The following is a 23,136-nucleotide window of genomic DNA, read 5'->3' as shown; positions in this document are numbered from 1 at the left end:
AGTGTCTATATGTATGCAGACATAAATAATTGCGCTTTAATTGTTATAGAGACACAACATACGTTTATGCATAAATTTATGACTTTTGAGGGTAATTTTCTATTCTTTAAATTTTTACTTTGAAATAAGTCTCAATCCCTGAAGCATATGGTGCAAATCTACATAAAATCGGTACTTTCAGTACTTTGATTCACTAAGTTATGGCCCTTGGACTTGAAAAATTAGCATGAATTGTCAGTTTTCCGGACTTTTTTTGTACTTGCAGATATTCATTTGATATTTGATACATGTACATTGCTTTGTCATAAAAAGTTACAGATCAAGTTTGAATTTCATCTCGGTCCGTTGATTTTTCACTAAGTTATTGTCCTTGGGACTTAGAAAAAAACATGAATTGTCAGTTTTCCGGACTTTTTTTTGTACTTGCAAATATTCATTTGATATTTGGTACATTGCTGTCATAACAAGTTACAGATCACGTTTGAATTTCATCTCGGTCCATTGATTTTTCATTAAGTTATGGCCCTTGGACTTAGAAAAATAGCGTGAATTATCAGATTCCGGACTTCGAAAAATAGTGTGAATTGTCAGTTTTTCGGAATTTTTTTGTTGTGCTTGCAGATATTCATTTGATAATTGGTACATTTTTTAGTTTGCTTCTACAAAGTTGATAAGAGCTAGTGGAGTCACACCTACACCAGCTTAATTTCTTATCTATATGTAGATAAGAGTACTACACTCATTAAAAATTCCAGCATAGTAATACAACAATGTAGCTAAATTATTCATGTTCACCTACATTTCACAGGTCATTGACGTGGTTAAAGCCCTAAACCTAATTCTAAATTTTTCTTTCTTCCTGGTCTAATTTTTGTTCCTGAATAGTAGTTGATTTCCAACCATTCCTAACCTGGTTCCCCAATTTCCCCCTTTACCATAACCTATATAATGAACTTCGAATATTGTTGCGGTCCAGTAATGTTTGCGACCGGTAGGGGACTATGCATTGCCATACAATACTCTCAGCATGCTTGTTGTAAATAAATCTTATTAATTATTTGATTGCCTTTGTTAATTCTGCTGCTGTATTATCAAGGGTTAATTCTGACCCATAACACTGCCCCCAAAATTTTTTTTTATGGTTAACATTTCGAACCAAAGTGGAGGGGTTTGTAACCCTCCCCGTTTTAGTTCCACTACTTCATACACCTGTACATTACGGAATAATTTTTTAAAGAGAGCCTCTTTTAAAATACGCCAAGGCAGACAAACCACCAGAGATACAAGAACATTTTTATCCTAGGAATCAACATACATGTACTTTTAACAAGATAACCTTAGTTTGTTCTTCACACAGCATTTGTTCCCTGAGATCATGTATTAAATGAATACTCATTGAGTATCATCCGCTATGTCTTGCCTGGTTGTAGTTCACACAGTTTAACGCCAGCATTGTCACATACAACAAATCTGTTAGTGTACTTCTGCAGGCAGATAGCCCTGGGCTCCTTAATGCCATCATCTTTGTTCAGCAGTATCCGGTTCAATTGTCCATCAGGCGTCAGTTGGTGGACGTTGTTGGAGATGAAGCTGGTGACATAGACGTTTTCCTCGTAGTCCACGGAAATCCCCACCGGCCCTTTCATCAGTGGATGAGTGTAGGTAAACATCTCCATGCCATCGCGTCCAAAGCACTGCAACAAATAGTAAACCAAGTTTATCTAACAAAACATGCAAAAGTATTCATTTTTGATTAATTGTATATTGTTTAGAGGGACTCTCGAGAATATTTCACTCATAAAGAGACGTCGCGACCATTGTCGTTGAAGGGCTACAAAATTTAGGCCTATGTTTGGTGCTTACGGCCTCTGAGCAGGGAGGATCTTTATAGTGCCACACCTGCTGTGACATGGGACCTCGGTTTTAGCGGTCTCATCCGAAGGACCGCCCCATTTCGTCGCCTCTTACGACAAGTGGACTTTTGCGAGATGAGCTGACTTTTACAGTCAACGGCTGACTTTGACACCAGCATATAATACGGAAACCTTTTCGTGACATATCTGTATACATGGATAAGTGATGAACCGCTGCAATGTACAGAAATGTTTAAGTTGTCCAAACATTATAGAGTTGTTCCGGTTCATTTCCATACTCGCACTGTTTCCAAAACAGTAAAGTCTATGTGACTTAATATCCCCAAAAATACTTTTAAGTCACCTAACTTAATTAATGCAATTGGTCAACATCCGTCGTCGTGCGTGAACACTTGACCATTCTTATCTTCCTGATAACTGCCATTTATTTATATTTTCATATTTGGTATGAGGACAAGGGGGTATAAAGTATATATTTCAGGACTCCTGCACATCTGGGGCCTTAAGGATGGAGCAAACATTGACCGATGTTTAAAAAACCTCCCTTATGACCTTACGTCTGTAAGAAAAACTGAATACATAGATCTGGTCATATAGAGCTGAAAGTCCTCTACCGAAATTGTAAATTAGCGGGTGTGACCGGTCGACAGGGGATGTTTACTCCTCCCAGGCACCTGATCCCACCACTGGTTATCCAGGGGTCCGTGTTTGTCCAAATATCTATTTTGAATTGCTTATAGAAGTTATGAAATTAATCACTGTTCGTTATCTTCACCTTTCATCCGTGGTAGACGTTCTGAATCCAGGACGGGGCCAAACTTGGTATTTAGTGTTTATGTGTAAACATAGATCTTCTTCAATGCTATGCCGTTTGCCTATATATTTTAGATGAAACAGTTCCAGTTCCATCCCCGCCAATTTCTGTTTTTATGTCAGTATTGAAAAAATCATCGGGGACGGGGACCAGACTTATAGCATTCATAGCGTACTAGGATTACTTTTCAAAATTTACGTCCATTATTCGTGTTTATTATATGAAAGGTGATGATAACGAACAGTGATCGATCTCATAACTCCTACAAGCAATACAAAATAGATAGTTGGGCAAACACGAACCCCTGGACACACCAGATGTTATGTATAAATGAAGACAGAGTACGTACTTCATATTGAATGGAATGAATAGATATATAAAAAAAAATTCAACGGGATTCGAATTGACTGCTACCTAACATAGCTATATCTACAAACGTAATCAATTAAAGATGTGAGTTTTCGGTTCACATGGGGCTTTAATAAATGTTTGGACAGAAATATACTGGAAAAATATGTTAGGAATTTTTTGATATCATGATGTAAGAATACAGCAACCTGCGCCGTGAATCAAAGCTTTTTATAATGGGTGGATATGTAGCTCTCTGGTATGACCAAATATTTTCCCAGAGAGCTACAGACCTCCATTAGTGCAGATATGCATATGTAATTCCGAATTGTCGGTACGCTTAGCATGCACTGTGTTGTATATGTGTGTGTTTGATGGAATAAAGCTGTATAACAACTTCATACATTTTAATGATAAAATAAAACGCAAAACTCCTGCATTCGATTTGTCATGATGTAATGACTTTTTTGTAAAGTTTAAACATGAATCAATGTATCTGTGCGAGTTAACATTGTACATCTAGGTATACATAAAAAATAGCCTTGTGAAAGAAGTTCAAGTGGATTGAAACGTAACAGGCCTACCGTAATAATATTGTAACGTGCAGCGATTTTAACACACTAGCCGTTGCTTCAATAGAGGGAGACTCTACCATTTCAATGGAAAAGCTAGCTCACTAACGATGCCATAGAAATTCCCTACATACTGTCTGCTACACTCCCCCCTGCTCAGGGAAGCTTCGTCCCGAAGCTTAGCATGGGCCTTTTCTGATTGTTTGGAACCTCTTCAGCATCTGTCGTTCACGACCACAACCGCCGTCGTCCCAGGACGAAACCAACTGCGTACATGGACACAAAGTCCCAAACATACTCTACCTGAGCAAGCCTCTGGACAGCCAAACACCAGAGTGACCACGCTGCCACCATTCTGTAACGTGCAGCGGTTTGAACACGCTCGTCTTTGCTTAACGTGCGTGATCGAGAGAAATCACCAAAAAAATCTAGCTCAAGAGCGAGGCAAAAGAAGTTCCTTTTTTATTGTCCAACAATTCGATATTACATATAGTTAACGATATCGTGCTTCCATACCATACGCAGGTTTAAATGTCCAAGTCAGCTGTTGACTTTGAAAGTCAGTCGTTCTCGCAAAAGTCCAGTAAAGGGTTCTGAGGACCTATTACGACATCACTATTTATCAAAATGAAAATTGATACGGACAAAAATTCTAATAATCACGATCCAGAATGACGGTGTGATAATTGAGAATCCTGGTGTTTATCTTTAGCTCGTCTGAGCTGAAAACTTAAGCGAACTTTTCTGATCAAACTTTTTCCCGCCATCTTTCTATCATCTTTGAACTTTTCACATTATTTTTACCTCTTCTCAAAATCACGTGACCAAAGTCAACCATACTCGTCATAAAACATCCTTGAATTAAGGAGATTCAAGTTTCTTTGAAATCAAACCTCATGTTCCTATCCGTGGGAGGATATTTAGAAAGAGTGGAAATAGGGCGGATTTCAAGAACCACTACACCAGAATACTCAAAATTTGTATGCACGGAACTTTAAATAATGGCATTTAGAGCTACAATAGGAGTTTAACATTTGACAAAATAATAGTTTATCTAAAATTATCTTTAAAAAAATCTCTAAAATATCCTGGGTAGAATTTATATACATTTACATCCTTGAGTCATTTATATTCAAGTTATGTTACATCAAGACTCCCAAGACTTCGATAGGGTCACAAGAGGGATTGAAAGGATTAAACAGGATTACATAGGATTATATAGAAAATTCTTTAAATATCTTCTCAGGGATCACAGAGGAAAAATATGTCAAGTTCATTTATTAGCAAGTATGCTCGTTTACTGTAGGCTCGAGTTTATTTATAGTGACCTCCAATTCCACATGGGTATAAACAGGAATTTTTAACGAGAAATTCAAAGATTTACATTAAGTTATATGACATGATCCTATAAGAATCCTCTAATAAACCACAGTGGTAAAATCAGCTATATCAATATACATGTACAAGCATCTTCATTTTGTGTAGGTACTAGTTTGCCAATGTCACGACCTCTGATATCAAAGCGGGACCACAAAAGGTTGTAAGTTTTACATAACGAACAGTAATCAATCTCATAATAGTGTATAAAGAATACAAAATTAAGAGTGGGGCAAAGACAGACCCCTGGATATACCAGAGGTGGGATCAGGTGCATAGGAGAAGCAAGCACCCCCTGTTGACCAGTCACACCCGCCGTGATGTGTATATCGTGATCAAGTAAACGGAGTAATCCGTAGTCAAAATTTGTAAAGAAATTTGGAAATATATAGGAATTTTAAAAAAATTCATGAACCACAAGTATGGAATTTTTCAAAATAATATGCAAGCATCTTTATATAGTATAAATTCAGATTTGTCGCCGCCGGACCTATATGGTGGGGCTATAATACAAGTTACAAGTTTTATGTAGAAATAAATGGAGAAATTATTGGAAAATCTTCCTCTCAGGAAACACAAGGGTGCAAATTGTAAAATGCATGCATCGCTCACACCGGGGCGGGGGCACAGTTTAAGATGGGCCTATAGAGAAAAAATCTTTTATAAGCTTTTTTCAAGAATCAACAGTACATATATGTCAAACTGATATGCAAACATCTTCATATAGAGAGAATTATAATTTATTCTTATAATATTGTGACATCTGGGTGTGACCACAATACAGGTTTAACCCCTCTATAGCAGGATACAAAAAACTTGCACTGATTGTATGAAGGGGGATTTGAAGCCCGGTATTAAACACTGCTCTTGTAATAACCCCAAAATATATTTATAAACTGAATTTATTATAAGTATGTTAAAATGTAACGGATTATTTATGATAGTTTTGAAAAATTTGATTACCGTTATATGAATATAATCCTGTATGATTTCAGTTTAATGTTTAGTTCAAATTTTCAAATATTGAATTTCTTTCTTTATTCCTGGATAAAATGATTTAGCAAATAAGCAATTTCCAACTATCACCATTGAAGTTATTCTATTCATCCAATCTACATTCAATGAAAATAAAACAATATTAAACAATTTTACCATTACGACAGAGGCATAATGAAAATGATATAACATAAAATGAAAAGAATGGGGAAAAGATTATTTGGAATGCTCAATATAAATTGTGTTTTGGTTTGCGAATAGACTATTACCCACATTTTACTAAATGTAACATTTTTATGTTCATAAATTTGACAGATTAAATTTAATTAACAAAATTTGCAAATGAATTATTTCTGTTATTACAACATCTGCAAGATCTACGATGCGTTCTATAACACACGATATTCTAATGAAATCTCATATTTCTTAGTGACACCATTGTATGATACAAATAAGTATTAATAGTTGCAGAACTTTTTAAAGTTCAAATGATGTTTCACTTACATATCTATTTTATGACATCTCAGTTGCCTCATACTTGCTTACTGTCCTTTATACCGGTCGACATGTAGAATTTATCTCAGTTACCTTATATGCCTATACATATATTACTTGTGGTAACTTTCATCACTAGTTCATCAAACTTACCAAGTTGGAATTCAATTGTTAAACAAATATAGGTGTTTTTTCTCTTCAAATTCCAATTACATGTACCATACATGGCTTTCTGTGCTTGATCACTGGCGTTTTTCCCTAACAAACGAAGCCTAGTCTGGAAAAATATTATACCCAAATATTTGAATTAATTTACATTTTCAATAATATTACCATTGGTGACAGCCCCTTTTGAAAATATTGAAAGGATTTGTATTATGTTAACTTCACCATTAAATTTCTTTTTAGAACAGATGAAAACAAAAATATACAATGCATCTTGTAAATCTTCGTCAGCTGCAGTCACAATAACCGTAGCATTTGCCTATCAGAGTTAGTGTTGAGTGCATAGAATAAACGATATTTTCATATACAATATACATGTATATATATATGTAGTTGCAAAGAGACGAAGACTGTTTCGTGTCTTCGTTTTTGAGTACAAGTATTTATCTTATTTAGTAATATTTAAAGTCTAGGGCAGAATCTGATTCAGATTCGCTAGTTTCAATATCAAGCTCTAAAATATCTTCTTAACATTTGCCTTGAATATCTATAAACATATTTCTCACTAGCTAGATATAAAAGAAATTATTTTATTCCGTTTAAACTAATTACATAAGATCCGGGCTTTGGGTTGCAATCAGTGATGTTCAGAATTGGATATGTATATTTCTGACTGTATATATCATTTTATCACGCCTCAGACAAAATTGTTGAAATCTAATTGGTCATATCTTGGTCACATGACGCCGTGAAAAAAAACCGTATCATGCGAGTAAAATCCGTATTGGGCGAGTAATTTTATTTATCGTCGGGTTCGACTTGCAGCCGTGTCAAAAGGAAAGACATTTGACTAAGTTGTATGATATAGACCCCCGCATATACAGTTAGAGGTCTTCGACGTGATAAATTCGTTACACAGTTAGGTATTGACCTGATACGGAAAAATACATGGTGTGAAAAGAAAACCCGTACGGGTTTTCTTTTCACACCATGTATTTTTCCGTATCAGGTCAATACCTAACTGTGTAACTAATATGACAGAATGACATTATCACCTGCTTTATGGTATCTTCCGGAAAATACAGAAAGCGACAAATCATAAATATTCAAAATAACTAAATAAGAGATGCTTTCCAGCTTGTCGGGCCTCTGAGACCCCATGATACTACTGAAGGATGAATGATAATAATGCATGTGCATGTATCAAGGAAATGCTTTGCATGTCCTAAAAGGCTCAGTTTGAGACATTACTATGACTGTATTCTCATCAAGAATAGACACCAAGACGCCTAGGCCTAAATGTAGGTGGGAGCAATAACAGGGATAATTTTTTTTTTTACATAAGAATATATATCAAAACTCTGAGAAAATCATGAATTACAAAGGTAAAACTCATCAAAGTATTGTGCAATTACACAATCATGTGGTTTAAATTCAAGTTTGTTCACATCCCTGGGTTCAAGCCGTGGCCGCAAGAGGGGTGTGTGGTACAAATGAAATTTCATGTATTGCAGTAGGGTGAGTGATACGGCCCATAGGTCTCTTTTTTCTTTGCTTGAATTTATGGTCCCGTGAGGATCCGGGTTAGGATAGGTCCTCAGTACCTCTTGCCTGTCTTAAACTAAATGGGGCGGTCGTTCGGATAAGAGGTCGTGTGTCACAGCAGGTTTGGCACGATAAAGATCCCGCCCTGCTTAGAGGCCATAAGCGCCGAGCATAGGCCTGAATTTTACAGCCCTTCAACGTCTCTATATGAATGAAAAATTCTCGAGAGGGACGTTTAACAACATACAACCAACCAACTTAAATATGGCTTTACAACAACCATAGATACAAGTACACCTTTTGAATAAGACTATATAAAGACAGTTTAGGTCTACCTATCAACTACCGGTATAATCGGATGCTGTGCTACAGAGTGTTAAATCTTATACCTGTGTACAGTTATGGTTCCAGTCGGAGAAAAGAAGTCTGCCTTTGTCAGTGCAGACCTGTCTGATGCAGCCGTTAGGCACCCTGATCACGTGGACAGATTCGCCTTTGAGGTTAAGTATTTTTACTTCTGTAACGCAGGCCACATAGAACTTCTCCTCGCCATAGGCCAGGCCGTGGATTTTGGAATGAATAGTGATCTCTTTGACTAAATATATCAAAATTCAAATTATAATTCATTTCGCAAGTTCATTGAAAGTCCATAAGAAATTATATTTGCTTTGGTTTTCAGATTACGCTGCTCGACGTTATCGTTCACTTTATTTTGTCAATCCATTATTTTAAAAAAACAACCAACAACCCACATTTGCGATTGGGATGTAACAAGCAGTTTCATTGGTAGCTTACCTGTTTTCATTTGAATGGTATCGACAATTGCGATGGTTGATACGTAAGACATGTTCCATGGTTTGTTGTAGGGAAGGGACACCGCCACCGTGAAGGGGTTGACGAGACACACATCCCATGGTTTTCCCTGTAATGACATCTCCGAAGCTATCGTACCGTTCGGATCATACTGCAAAGACATGGCAATCTGTATTACATTTCTATGTACATTGTATTCTACATATACTTCTTTTTTGTCTACATAAGGGAATGCTCTTCTTTGTAGTATGTAATGAAGAATCAATACATGCAATATAAAACTGAGGTGGGTTTTTTTAATGTTGTGTTTTTTGTTTGTTCGGTGTTTTTAATTTTTTGTTTGTTTGTTGTCAAGCTATTTTTTTTTTCATTTAAGAAATATTTTTCATTGATTTATTATTTTTTGTAATTAATGAATGACCTCCATCAAATTTATTTCACGACATAGTTTGTATATTGTTGCGGGCGAAAAGGTCATGCTGAATTAGGTGGGACACTCACCGGTAGTCTCGGATCAATCTGGGCGCTCACCTGTTGACAGTAATGAATGTTTTATTTGTATTTACTAATCGTCCTTCAAATCTATTTTACAACATTCTGCAAGTTGTGTTGTGGGTCAAATTAAAGGTCTTGTTGAACTAGATAAGACACTCCTAGGTGGCTTCAGATCTACGTGTATCTCGGACACTCACCTGCTGTAATGAATTCGTCAGACGATTTCCAATCATCAGTAGACCGTTATAAAGATAGGTACAGCCCCCGATATTAGAATTATGGTCTTCACAAATAGAGAAGGAAGTCGTCACTACCGCCGTGCAGTCCTCTAAACTTTGATCTAACTGGGAACTCTGTATATCGCGCACACCGGAATCGTCGAACGAATTGACGTAACAGTGCAGTCGCACGCTTCCAAACTGCTTAATTAGGGATTTCAAATTGTCAATTTTATCATTTATTTGAAATTCATACTCGTAGCTCTTGTTTGCAGTATCTAGTCTATGCTGAATTATGGACTCGTAAAAAGTCTGTATGGCACTTAAATCGGAATCTTGTCTTCGAGACCAAAACTTGATGACGTTTTCCAGCCTCCTCTGGTATTCCTGAATTGCACTTTGACGAGCCTCTAGCTCGGCGATACGATACTGACATTCTTTTGCAGCTTCCTTGTGAATTTCATCTAAATTTTTTCGAAGCTTAGCTTCCAGGGCATCTAAATGTTTGTTAATATCCCGGCGAACTGTATCCACTTCCATATGGATTGCACGCTTGTTCATTTCCAGGGTTTCAAAATCTTCCCTACTCTCTTTCAGCATCGCCATAATCTGATGTCTTTCTCGTTTAAAGTATTTGATAATCTCCATCACTGCTATACGATCATTTTGGTTAATGTCGGTTTCACGAGTCTCGTGCTGTTTGCTGGGTACTTTCTGGGAGACTGGACCACCATTTTGCTTCTTTCCGGACATAGCTGAAACGAAACAGTAAATATTACTAACTAAAGTTCGGAACCATAATCTTGATATTGACTGCATCTATAGAATAATGGACTTCAATGAAACGTTAAGCTTATACATGTACTTGTTATCAAGTCTGAATTGATTTTTTAATCCCGTGAATCAAAATTTAAATTGCAATGAATTTAGGTTAATTTGTGTCTTTTTGGATTACCTCATATAATGTCTTTAATCCTTTTATATTACATGTACCTCAAGACATATTCCGCCTGTATTAATGTAAAATACCTGGGATCGCCAAGAAAATTTTAATAAGATCAATCATTTACATTGGAGAAAAACATGGCTTCAATTTAGAATGACATGGTTGAGTAGTCCAATGGAAAATATTCTTTTACAAATTAGAATTTTACTCCATTACATTTTAAAAATCAAAGAATTTTCTTTTTATCGTGATTTTGTCTTTTTCATTGCTTTCATGACCACAATTATTTTGCTGTACCAATTAAGTTGGTCCACACCCAAATGAAAATGAGCACCTAAAGTGAATTTAGAAGTGGTCAGCGAAACGTGTTAACAATCGTTATTGTTCGGTAGGGATCGCCTCCGACAGGAAAGAGGGTGTATTCGGTGAATGAATCTGTTTACCAGGAATAACAATAACCACAGATCGCGTTGGTTGATAATAGTTCGACGCAAGTAACTCTACATTGTTGATAGGAACTACAAATTAACTGGTGATTCATTGGCAGTATTTAAATTGGATTTTAACTTCTCAACGTTAACACAGGTGGTCAACAAGAATCGTAAAATGTTCAAATACTTCAGCCTTCGGGACAAACAGCTCATCAATAGATAGAATAGGTTCCAAAAAGTGTTTTTAAAACATTTGTTGGGAAAAGATTAATTCCAAAATAGGATTAAAGAATTCAAAACTGACAGATCATGAAACACAAGTGACATACATGTAGTATAATTCTTTCATAGCTAGAAAATAAACGATACCGTTGGAATTTGTTCTTGTTTTGATTTGGATAGCTGAACTTTAAACATATTTTCTTACAAGGCTCTTTAGTAAATTAAGGATAATTTAGTGCTAAATAGGCTGTTAGAATTCCTGTAATTTTAAAATGCCCTTGCACGTGAGTTTAAAAAGGTGTCGAGAAAATATCTGGGCCCCCTCCTAAATAAAGCTCAAAATTTATTTTAATTCTGATGAACTTCCTAATAGAAAACGGGACATAAAAAGCCGTACACCGATATTCAGACCTTTTTGTTAGCATTTTTGACACTATACTAGATCAATTTAGTGCGGAGAACGGTTCAAGTACTCGAATTGTTCTCCGCTATTGTTCCATTGTTAACTGTAGACAAAAACCAATCAATAATACCATACATACAGAGTAAAATGGGATCCTTGCTAAACCTACCTACAATGACAAGTTTCATTAATCCTATCGGATTACATCGTTAATTTTTTAGCTAATCCATCGATTATCTCCGCGTTTAATATGAGTGTTTAAATGATATGCACTAGTTCAATAAAGTCCGCTTTTAATGAATAATAAAACAAAGAGAAAACGGTCATTTCCTACTTACTGTTACACACATTTTATGACAGAGACGTTCATAAAGGAATAAAGCGGCAATATTGTATTGCACCGTGTTCATAAATTGACGGACATGGACAATAAAATTATCATAAAACTATTGCTAATACCTGATCGCGGGCTTCCCACACCAACGTCACTATATATCTGTGAATTATTCTAAAACTTACAAATATATGGTAGTTATATTTTAAAGAAAAAATAGCTATATACTTTAGTGATATTAAACTTACCGCTGGTGATGTGCATCCACTATTTAACGATCCCGCCCTGTCGAAATGGACAAGTTGACAAGTCGCCAAGTGCTACCAACCGTACAAAATCATTGGGCACCGCCTGGCTTGCGACGAGCCCGGACGTTTGTGTACACACACGTAGAAGTACATAGACCCCAAACGATGGGAAATTTTGAGAAGGATAAGACCAAAGGGGAAATTCTTCCTCATATGTAACAATATATGGAAGACGTTGTTTGCTCAGTCAACAAATGGCCAATTAGTCGCGGTTAATTTTGTAAATATTAGAGTGTCTTTTCTTACGTAAAATATTGATTGTTGACGGAACGCGTTGATATGAATGCAACACCCGAAAATGCCTGAGCCGAGATATGCATTCAAAATGGGATATTAATTTGTTTATCTCTTAAAATAATAAAATTCATAGTGGGCAAGTGAGATAATCCGTCTCGGTTTTTAACTGAACTGGGAGGGACAATTTAGCTAACCGCTCTAGATCACGTCATCGTTTCCACACAAGTCGAGGGAAAATACGCTACATGTACCAATGTATAGCATTAATTGATAATTAGGTCTTAAATCCTTATTAATATATCAGATATATTATAATTATAAATATTCATACTTCGTCAAATCCCTAGCTGTTTAATTCCATTAGATCAAAATTGGATCCTTTGATTAGCTCAGTGTAGCGAGTATGCGAGCGGATCTAATGTACGTTTTTAATTAGATTGGGTCTAATTTTGCCCCATGAATAATGTCAGCAGTATTTATATCAATTTGCTTTTTTAAGTAGGAGGGATATACACATGATAATTCTACCAAGGGAATTATGAATATACATATAGTATGCACAGATATATCGCCATTTCCATTGTTTTTTACTTTGATATCTTTACAAGTTGTAATGACAGCCATTTCCTCATGAATGCGCTGCAGTTTTAAACAATGCGCGGATAAGATTTGATAAATATAGTACATATATTTTAACGACTGGGAATTCCGACGGACAAGAAAGTAGAATGTAAATATAAGAAATATGTTTCTTTTTTTTTTTTTTGAAATACACGAGGGTATGAACAGCGACGTTTCACGCCGGCATTACACCATTTAATATTTCTTAAAGGTGCTCCAATTTTATGTAAGATTCCAATAAAGATCTCAATACTACGATATATTATGAATAATAGAAAACAAAAAACCTTTATTAAATATACAGACAGCGGTGGCGGATTTAGAGCCCCCCCACCCCCCACCCCCACCCTTGTGACCAAAACTTAAAAAAAAGTTGTGGTAGAACAACAGCAAAAGTAAAAGATTTCACATTATACATCAATATAGGTTGTTATTCATTGATTTTATTATGTATATAGGAGAGCAAGAATAACCCAAAGCAGTAACCAAAAAATCAAAACCTTGAAGCCCCTACAGACCCCAGCCTCTTGGGCCCATTTTAACAAGTTATGGATCCACCACTGGACAAAAAACCCCATACGGTTTTAGAGCCCGACGTCCTTTCCGAAACGAGCCGAGTGTTGACCAAGTGACTGTCTTTTAAGCATAACGTGTGCTATTCGTCGCGCCCCTTTAGCTGAAAGCTCAAGTGATCGAGCTATTCTGATAACTTTTTGTCCGGCGTTCATTCTTATACATGTACCTTTAACCTTTTCGACTTCTTCTCCAGAACCACAGGTCTAATATTAGCCAAACTTGCCACAAAGGAATTTCCGAAATTTATATAACTGCTATATGATTAAAAGCCGACCTTTTTGTCTTTGATACTTTTTGAAAGTTATCCGCCCTTGGCAAGGATAAGAACAAAAATAGAAGAAAGCTGATGGATGCTCCCCAAAGTGCATGTAACCAATGAACTACTTCATATGATGAAGGACTTGATAAAGAGATGTTTCTACATGTAAAGCCAATGTCTAGTGCTCAAACGTATAAATGAAATATTGTTGAAAGAGAGCTATTTCATATACAGGCTATGTTTTAAGTGACCTTGACCTTTCAATGTGTCTTCTTCACATAAAGACATGTTTTGAGTGACCTTGATCTTTCACAAATGACTTTGAGTGACCTTTGTTCAAATCATTCGTACAATGATGAATAACTGTTGAGATATTGTAGAAATTAGGTTTTTTGTCATATGATATAGAAGGCATACATGTACATGTATGTTCTGAGTGACCTTCATCTTTCAAAAATGTCCTTGATTGAACTTTGTCCGAAATTCATTCGCATGATAACCAATAATTGTTGAAATCAAATTTTAATTTTCATGTAATATGGAATCCGATTATTCAACACTGATATCAATTTGATGAAAGCTTTAGAGATAGGAGTTCGGACGGACGGACAGAGACTATATGCTTCCCCAAAATTTTTGGGGAGTATAAAATTTATTTTTCGGAAGAAAAAAAGGGTGGTAAATTATTAATTTCATATTTTCATAAAGAGAAAGTTTATGAAACTTTTTATCAAGAGATTTGTATAAGCAGTAATCAGAATTTCGTAAATTCCTATGGTGGATTATTTTGTTTGATAAACTCTTCAAAATTATATCATAATCACAAATATCCCACCATCCATTTATCAGATATGAAAAATGATCGCTATACATGGAATACCATTACGTAATACGAACTTCCAAACGGTGGTTTACCAATCCACGATGCACGAGTAAGATTACGGCTTCAACATCACTTTCAAAGAACAAATATCAACAATATTATTTTTTAAATACTTGAAACAAAAGCAGGAAATTACACTGTAATGATGTCTTTTCCTGGTATCTGATAACACTGGGACAGTTTCTCGCAATTGATACACTAGTACATCCTTCTTGTTTCGCATTACTTTATTATAGGTTAGGCAGAGTTCGTGTTTTATTTTACTTTCCAGGAATAGCATGAACTGAAAGCCAAATTTACGAAAATTGCATCGTATTTACGTTATTCTTCCACAAATAATGGAAAATATGTAACAATATTTACATCTCCAATGTTTTTCTACAAAGTGTAATGATAGACATTTCCTCGTGAATGCGTTGAAGTTGTAAATAATGTGCGTATGGATACATATAAATCTAGTTCGTCTATTTTAACGACTGGGAATACCGACAGAAATGAAAGTACGATGTAAATATAAGAAATAAACTTCAGTTTACAAATACATGCGGGCGTGGACTGTGTACAAGGCTTCACACCGACAGGCTTTTCATAAAGCACACTTATGATGCCGGCGAGAAGCGTCGCATTTCACACCCTCATGTGTTTTAAAATCTTAGGGTGCATTTCGGTTAAAGCAACCTTGTAACATCAGAGTTGAATTTGCGCACGCTCAGTTACTGGCCTCTATAAATCAAAATAAAACACCTTGTGTTGTATAGTGTTTGTTTACATCATGGGGGATAGAAACATCATTATTGTTTGATGCCATAGACAGTTTTATGTTTTCTAATTGTTATATACTCATTAACGATTGCAAATTGTTAAACCCGTAAAAGACAATTTAAAAAAGAAACCGTTATTATTGTATATTACATACCTGGTGAAATCAACATTAATTTCGACTGTGTGTACATTCGCAAATGCTGATTAACGTTAATTCCTATTAATTTCAAGATGGATTTTAAAACGAAAATGAAGTCATTTCCAAAACTATGTGTCAAAATCATATTTTGTTCCGTGTTTTTATCACTGCTATACATTTCTGATACAAAAAAATCATCAGGATACGTTTCTTCCTAACACGCCACCGTTTTGGAACACTTGTCACTCACTCCTGCTATAATGTAGACTACTCTCGCATAACACGAGTTCAACACTACTGACGATATTAGATATTTTATTTACAACTCTAGTTACCCATGTCACTTAAGGAGGTATACTGCACCGTAGTAATGGTTGACCTCCTTTTAAAACATGATTTTAAAAAAAATCCAGATAACTTTCTACTAAAACTTAATTTTTTTTGTAGTAAATAAAGTGAATTTGAAAGTTTCCAATTTCAAAATATTGTTGTAGGTGACCTGTACTTTTCATCCATATCAAATTTCTCCGATTCCTTTGGGGATCCAGGTTAGAATAGGTCCATAGTACCCCTTGCTTGTCGTAAGAGACGACTAAATTGGGCAGTCCTTCGGATGAGACCGAAAAAAACCCAAAACAAGGCCACGTGTCACAGCAGGCGTGGTACGATAAAGATCCCCCTGCTCAAAGGCCGAAAGCGCCGAGCATAGGCCTAAACTTTGCAGCCCTTCACCGGCAATGGTGACGTCCCCATACGAGTGAAAAATTCTCTCGAGGGACGTTGAATAATATACAATCAATCAATCAAATTTCTGTGGCCTGGAGGTTATAAAACTTTTACCGTCCTCATACTCAAACTCAGCCATGTTTGTTTTGGGTACTACTCTTAGCAAGCTGTGAAGCATACTCTATAAATGTTTAGTATGTGCTCCATTTGATTATGAGAATGATTTTATAACCTTTTTGAGAATGTTTTCATGATCGTGATCTAAACTGTAGGCATACTCAAAAGTGAAGGTCAATATACAATATACACTGCAACGTAATCTTAGCGCACGTTCATTTCTTTACGTTCGCCGCTTGCACAATTCTGTTCAGATAAAATTTTCTGTTTACATTTATGAACATAATTTTATCTTATTGCCAATTGTTAAAATTTAAATGGTTTTTAAATCCTCATTTGAAATGGACTGAATAGATAAAGAATAGAAATAAGAATTTGTCAATTGTTAGATAAAAAAAACCCATCCATCAGTCTGAACTTTATCCAAATTTCGTAGTAAAAATTGCGAAGAATTACTTAAGAAAATGATATTTTTAATTTTTAAAACTCAATAGATGGGCCAGGAGAGAGAACTTTCAGCTACCAAGGACCAAGTTACTATAAATAGACTTACTGGAGCGACAGTGTTCACAGTTAGACTCAAACCGTGGACTCTGGGAAATACCGTAAGCATCGCTTAAACAGATTACCGTTTGGAATATCATCTGTACCTTATTATTTCCAGAGGAGAATACAGATGATCTTCTCAGGCTCCGAGGAAGTTCTATGTCAGATGAACGACATACTAGTCATGGGAGCCACTTAAGACGAACATGACTATATTGAAAAAGTTGTCATAGTAGGCATCACACTATATAGTGAAAAATATGAATTTTTAAAGGACAAGATAAACTGTATGGAACGTGTAATAGACAGCAATGGAACTCATTCAGATCCAAAGAAAGTGTCGGCAGTCAAGAACTCTGAGGCGCCACATAACGAAAGATTCTTGGAGATGATGAAATTCACTTTTAATTTAGCTGAGCACAGCAAACCATTGCTTGACATGCTACATTAAGAAATTAGTTCATTTGGGGGACATTCCCAGGATGCAGCATTTCGCAAGATTACAGACGAAGCAGTGAAACTGTATTTAGCTGTCTATGATCCAAAGACTCCCATAAAGATGTCAGCAGATGCATCGTCGTACAGACTCGGAGCAATACTTCTGCAATCGACAGACAGCAAAAGAGACCAGTGGAAGCCAATTGCATACACATCGAGATCCATGAGACCCACAGAACAACAACATGCACAAGTAGAGAAGGAAGCACTTGCAGTCACCTGGACGTGCAAGAAATTTTGAGATTTTTTGATGGGTATGAAATTCAACATAGAAAGACAACAAACCTCTCATAGCATTACTAGGATCCAAAGCCATATCGGAGTTTCCACCAAGGAAAGGGCCTCCATGGCCGAGTGGTTAGAGCATCGCGCTCATCATCACACGACCTCACCTCTGTCGACGCGGGTTCGAATCCCGCTCGTGCCGGTAAGTGAGAAAGTTTCCCAGCTTACTTTCGGAAGGTCGGTGGTCTCTTCCCAGGTACATTGTAACTGGATTCTCTCTTCCACCAACAAAACCTGGGCGCCACCATATAACTGAAAAATTGTTGAGTGTGGCGAAAACATCAATCAATCAATCCACCAAGGATTCACGCTTCCTAATAAGGTTTATGAGTACAAGATACGTCATGTCCCAGGGAAAAGTCTGTACCCAACAGATGCACTTTCAAGATCATCCAAGTTAAAAATAAAGTTAATGAAGAATCTCAGTAGATGGTAGAAGTATACGTTGGCATTGTCGTAGAAATCCTTCCAGCAAGCGAATCAATGCTAGAGGACATTCGACGAAAGCGATATGAAGACAGTGTGCTGAGCATCATCATGAGGTACTTGTCAGGAAGGATTGCAAGGATATGAGAATCAATCCGTCTATCGATGATGCCACACATATATTTTGGCAAATTAGAGATAAACTGACAATCTGTCAAGGCCTGCTCTTGAGAGAACAGAATTGTTATCCCTTCAGTTCTAAGGACCAACATGCTACAGAGGACATCAAGGAACTTTTAAATGTCGGGAACGCATCCGAAATACTACCGGTATGTGGTGACCAGAGAAATTGAATTGGTAGTATCCTGTTTTGTCTTCATGACGAATCTACATGATCATGCAGAACCATTGAGACCTACCAAATTCCCTTAAAGATCCTGGCAGATGTTAGGATAATATTATTTATTTCATTTAATGATATTTACTTGTTTCTTGCGCATTGTCGAGATAGTCAAACTGAACAACACCATGTCACAGTCACGTGACTCGCCGAAAATACATGTTTGCTAGACATGGAATCCCTGCTGTTCTAATTTCCGATAATAGACCACAATATGCAAGCGCAAATTACGGTTTTCAATATCAGACCAGTAGTCCTTATTATCCTCAACGACGAAGCAGAACAAGCTGCAAAAACGATAAAGCGCCTAATTAGAAATGCAACAGTTCCATATCTTGCGGGGTTTTTTTGGCATACAGATCAACTAGGCTGAAAAATGGATACGGTCCAGCAGAGCTTCTGATGGGAAGACAACGTTGAAGCACTATACTGGAAAATCCGAAAAACTACAATCCACAGTGGTCATATTTGGAGAAAGTACCACAATTCGAAGAGTAATCGCATACAACTCAGAAGCTGAACTTCTACAACACTAGGTAAGCAAACTCCTTCGTTAACTTGTGTCTGGAGAAACTGTGTGGGTGAAGGGAGGAGGAGGAACTGTGTGGGTGAAGGGAGGAGGAACTGTGTGGGTGAAGGGAGGAGAAACTGTGAGTTAAGGGAGGAGGAACTGTGTGGGTGAAGGGAGGAGAAAATGTGGGAGAAGGGAGGAGGAAGAGAAACTGTGTGGGTGAAGGGAGGAGGAGGAGAAACTGTGGGAGAAGGGAGGAGGAGGAGAAACTGTGGGTGAAGGGAGGAGAAACTGTTGGTGAAGGTAGGAGAAACTGTGGGTGAAGGGAGGAGGAGGAGAAACTGTGTGGGTGAAGGGAGGAGGAGGAGAAACTGTGGGTGAAGGGAGGAGGGGGAACTGTTGTAACCAAGACAAACCAGAGTGACCGTTCATACAACATCGACACTCCTAGAGGACCCATTCAAAGGATTCGTCATCACTCTGTGCCAGCAAACGCGTGCAGATAAAAAAAAATACTTACGATGATCACAACACCAACATGACAATTCATGCGCAATGATGATAGTGAAAACGCATCAACTGTCAGTCCAAACACTCATAAACTCAACTATGAATGACAAAACAGTGCCCGACACCCAAAACACTCCTCATGGCACCAGGCAGATCAGGTAGATTTGTGACACCAGTTGACAGATTGAACTTGGGAATTAGCACACTTGTAATGATTTTATGTGCTAAAGTTTGCATATTTTATGAACAAGTCAATAGTTTGTTTTATTCAGTTAAAGTGTATTATTCCAGTCAGCTGTAGCTAGTCATTAGCTTCAGTACGTTTGTTGAGATAATGTCTCTCCGTTTCACACATTTTTCAAATCCAGTAATTTCTATAATCATTATCTTGAAAAAGGGAGATGTATGATAACTGTATGAGTTATCTATAGAGTACATTTAATGTATGATGTAATGATAAATGTAAGAAGTATGATGTAGCAATATTCCATTATCACCTGCATATGGTGTTTATGTCTCTCAAATGATTCGATACGCAAGAGCATGTTCTGCGTATGGTCAGTTTTTAAATCGAGGCAGGCTACAAACAAGTTGATGGTACAGGGGTTTCAACAGTCTCGATTGAAGTCAGCATTTCGCAAATTCTATGATCGTTATAACGATCTAGTTCGTCAATACAACCTATCATTGGGTGAAATGCTCTAACGTGTTTCATACAGATTGCTAGACCGTTCTTGGCACACTGATTTTGACTACGGATAACTCCGTTTACCTGATCAGGATAAAGGGCTCGCGGCAGGTGTGACCGGTCGACAGGGGATGCTTACTCCTCCTAGGCACCTGATTCCACCTCTGGTGTGTCCAGGGGTCCGTGTTTGCCCAACTATCTATATTGTATTGCTTATACATGTAGGAGTTAGGAGATTGATCACTGTTCGTTATCTTCAACTTTCATATAATGATAAATGTATGAAGATTTGTGGTATCACTTACTTCGCGTCTTTTACGTCATCTTAATAAAAGCATGCTTGTCAAGCTATATAGCTATTATTATTGAAATAATCCCCAACATAACAATTTTTTTGCAAAAATGAGACGCTTCATAAATGACCATAATTTAGTATTCATAGATTTGCTAACTGTAATACACCCTTGCTTGTAAACCCCTATTTTCATTGATTTCACATCTTTTTTAAAGCTAGAGTGTATACTTCAATAATGGAGTATGTGTATATTACTTCTGTTCACATCCAAAACAATTTTGACTAGAATGTATGAATGTAGTATATGGAGTACAAGCTGTAATAAGAAGAGATAAGCATACTGTTGTGTATTGCTATTCGCACTAAATTGAACTAGATTGTTCTAGAGAAGTGATGTGTATAATTGTTGTGACACCTGTGACCTAGATTGTTCTAGATCTCAATATATGCTATTTTTAGTAGAAAGATTATGTAATGGTTGCATCATGGTCTTTCAAGATTGTACTAGAAAATTCATTCCTATTATAAATACACTGAAATTCTTTTGATAAAAAAGAGCTCTGGTTAGACATTTTACATGCCTTTTCGATTATTATACTGGGAACTACGATTTTGAAATGACTATTTTTTGTGCCTGTGGGATTTTAGTTGGTATTTTGCTATTGTTACAATTTTCTATCAATTATCAATTGCTAATAAATCTTAATAATTGTTTGATTGCTTTTTGTTAGTAAATTCCGCTGCACTATATTAAGGGTTTGTTCTGACCCATAACAATACTTTGTGCATGTACTCATACCATCCACCCAATGTATGTAAAAGCAATCCGTGTACTAACAGCCTAGTGCATATATTCCTTAAAAATCCCCATTTATATCCAAGAACACCCCAAACCACTCTTGTATTTATATCCCATAACCTCCTCCCATCCATTCTTGTATTTATATCCCTGGACACCCTCCACTTTTGTATTTACATTCCAGAACATCTCCACATCCACTGTTGTACATGTATTTATACGCCAGAAGATCCTCTCACCCACTCTTGTATTTATATTCCAAAACCTACTCCCATCCATTCTGGTAATTATATCCCAGAACATCCCCCATCCACTCTTGTGTCCATATCCAAGAAGATTCTTCCATCCACTCTTGTATTTATATCCCAGAACACCCTCCCATCCACTCTCATATTTATTTCCCAGCTAGAACATCCTCCCATCCATTCTTGTATTCATATTCAAGAACATCCCCCATCCACTCTTGTATTCATATCCCAGAACATCCCCCATCCACTCTTGTATTCATATCCCAGAACATACCCTATCCGCTCTAGTCTTGTATTCTTACTACATGATATGCAGGATCGCAACATGGATCTTATCAGATTTTATAAAATTTCCAATTAAATAATCTTTGTTTGAACCATAAGTTTTGTTATTTATTATCATGAGATGAGATCAATCACAGTATGCCAGCACCACATGTCACAGAACCGTTCTCCTGAGCCGTTCTCCTGAAGCCGTTCTCCTGAGCCGTTCTTCTGAACCGTTCTCCTGAGCCGTTCTTCTGAGCACACATTACTTCTGCTGTGGAGGTTTGTTTTTTCCTTTATTCCGTTTCCCTTTGTTCTTCTTCTTCCTCTTTGCAATTTTACTTTGGGATGAGTAGTTAAATTTAAAATCTGCGAAGTAATATCTTGATATCAGCAATATTCACATTCAGTAATTTCTTCCTTTTTCATTATTTGGTTACAAATAAAGCAATTACCTAGAAATATTTCAGAAGATAATCTATTTTTCAAATCTTGCTCTAAAACAAGAGGCTCATGGGTATTTTGGGTCCATTGAGTATGCATATTTTCTACTATTTAAATATCATTGTCACAGTGTTACCTGACGTGTGCTTTTCATACTTCTCCATTTTCATACTTTGTACTAGATGATAGATACATTGGTATAACTATATAATTTGGAAATCTTTTATAGGTGACTAGGTTTTAACACATCACAGTGAAATGCAATTTTCTATTCTATATATATTTCTATAACAGAAAATGTATTTTTACAGTTTTTAAAGACTGGTCATTGCTAATTATAGGAGTAAAAAATTTCAAAAATGTATTATATTTTTAACATATGATCAACTAACCCCCATCCTGGGACCTGAACTCAAAGATAGTAAATTTCACATTGCTAATTATAATCATACAGTTCGTCTGCTTGATGTTCAGCAGTAAAGAAGATTTGTTTTATTGCATTTTCAATACAAATACACATGTATATGACGAATTTAGCACTAC

The 23,136-nt window shown here is 36.5% G+C and overlaps 2 protein-coding genes across 3 annotated transcripts in view; both read right to left on the bottom strand.

Moving 5' to 3' along the window:
* Nucleotides 1-1,275: 1,275 nt before the first annotated feature.
* On the bottom strand, nucleotides 1,276-12,434 carry LOC125652517 (uncharacterized). Its single transcript, XM_048881803.2, has 5 exons — nucleotides 12,297-12,434; nucleotides 9,692-10,467; nucleotides 8,982-9,150; nucleotides 8,576-8,781; nucleotides 1,276-1,694 (listed from the first exon to the last, which is right to left on the bottom strand). Exons 1-5 carry the CDS (start codon nucleotides 12,310-12,312, stop codon nucleotides 1,410-1,412), a joined length of 1,452 nt encoding a protein of 483 aa, XP_048737760.2. The 5' UTR covers nucleotides 12,313-12,434; the 3' UTR covers nucleotides 1,276-1,409.
* A 9,815-nt stretch (nucleotides 12,435-22,249) lies between these two features.
* The window catches only part of LOC125652495 (little elongation complex subunit 2-like), a 48,996-nt gene continuing 48,109 nt past the window's right edge, over nucleotides 22,250-23,136 (bottom strand). For both annotated transcript variants that reach the window (XM_048881735.2, XM_048881727.2), the window contains one exon: nucleotides 22,250-22,518. In XM_048881735.2, coding sequence (XP_048737692.2) covers nucleotides 22,415-22,518 — 104 coding nt within the window. In that variant the 3' untranslated portion in view covers nucleotides 22,250-22,414. The remainder of the gene's footprint in view (nucleotides 22,519-23,136) is intronic.

The sequence above is a fragment of the Ostrea edulis genome, chromosome 1, assembly GCF_947568905.1.
Source record: "Ostrea edulis chromosome 1, xbOstEdul1.1, whole genome shotgun sequence".
NCBI lineage: Eukaryota > Metazoa > Mollusca > Bivalvia > Ostreida > Ostreidae > Ostrea > Ostrea edulis.
The sequence above is the reverse complement of the archived record's forward strand: the minus strand, read 5'-3'. Positions and strand labels throughout refer to the sequence as shown.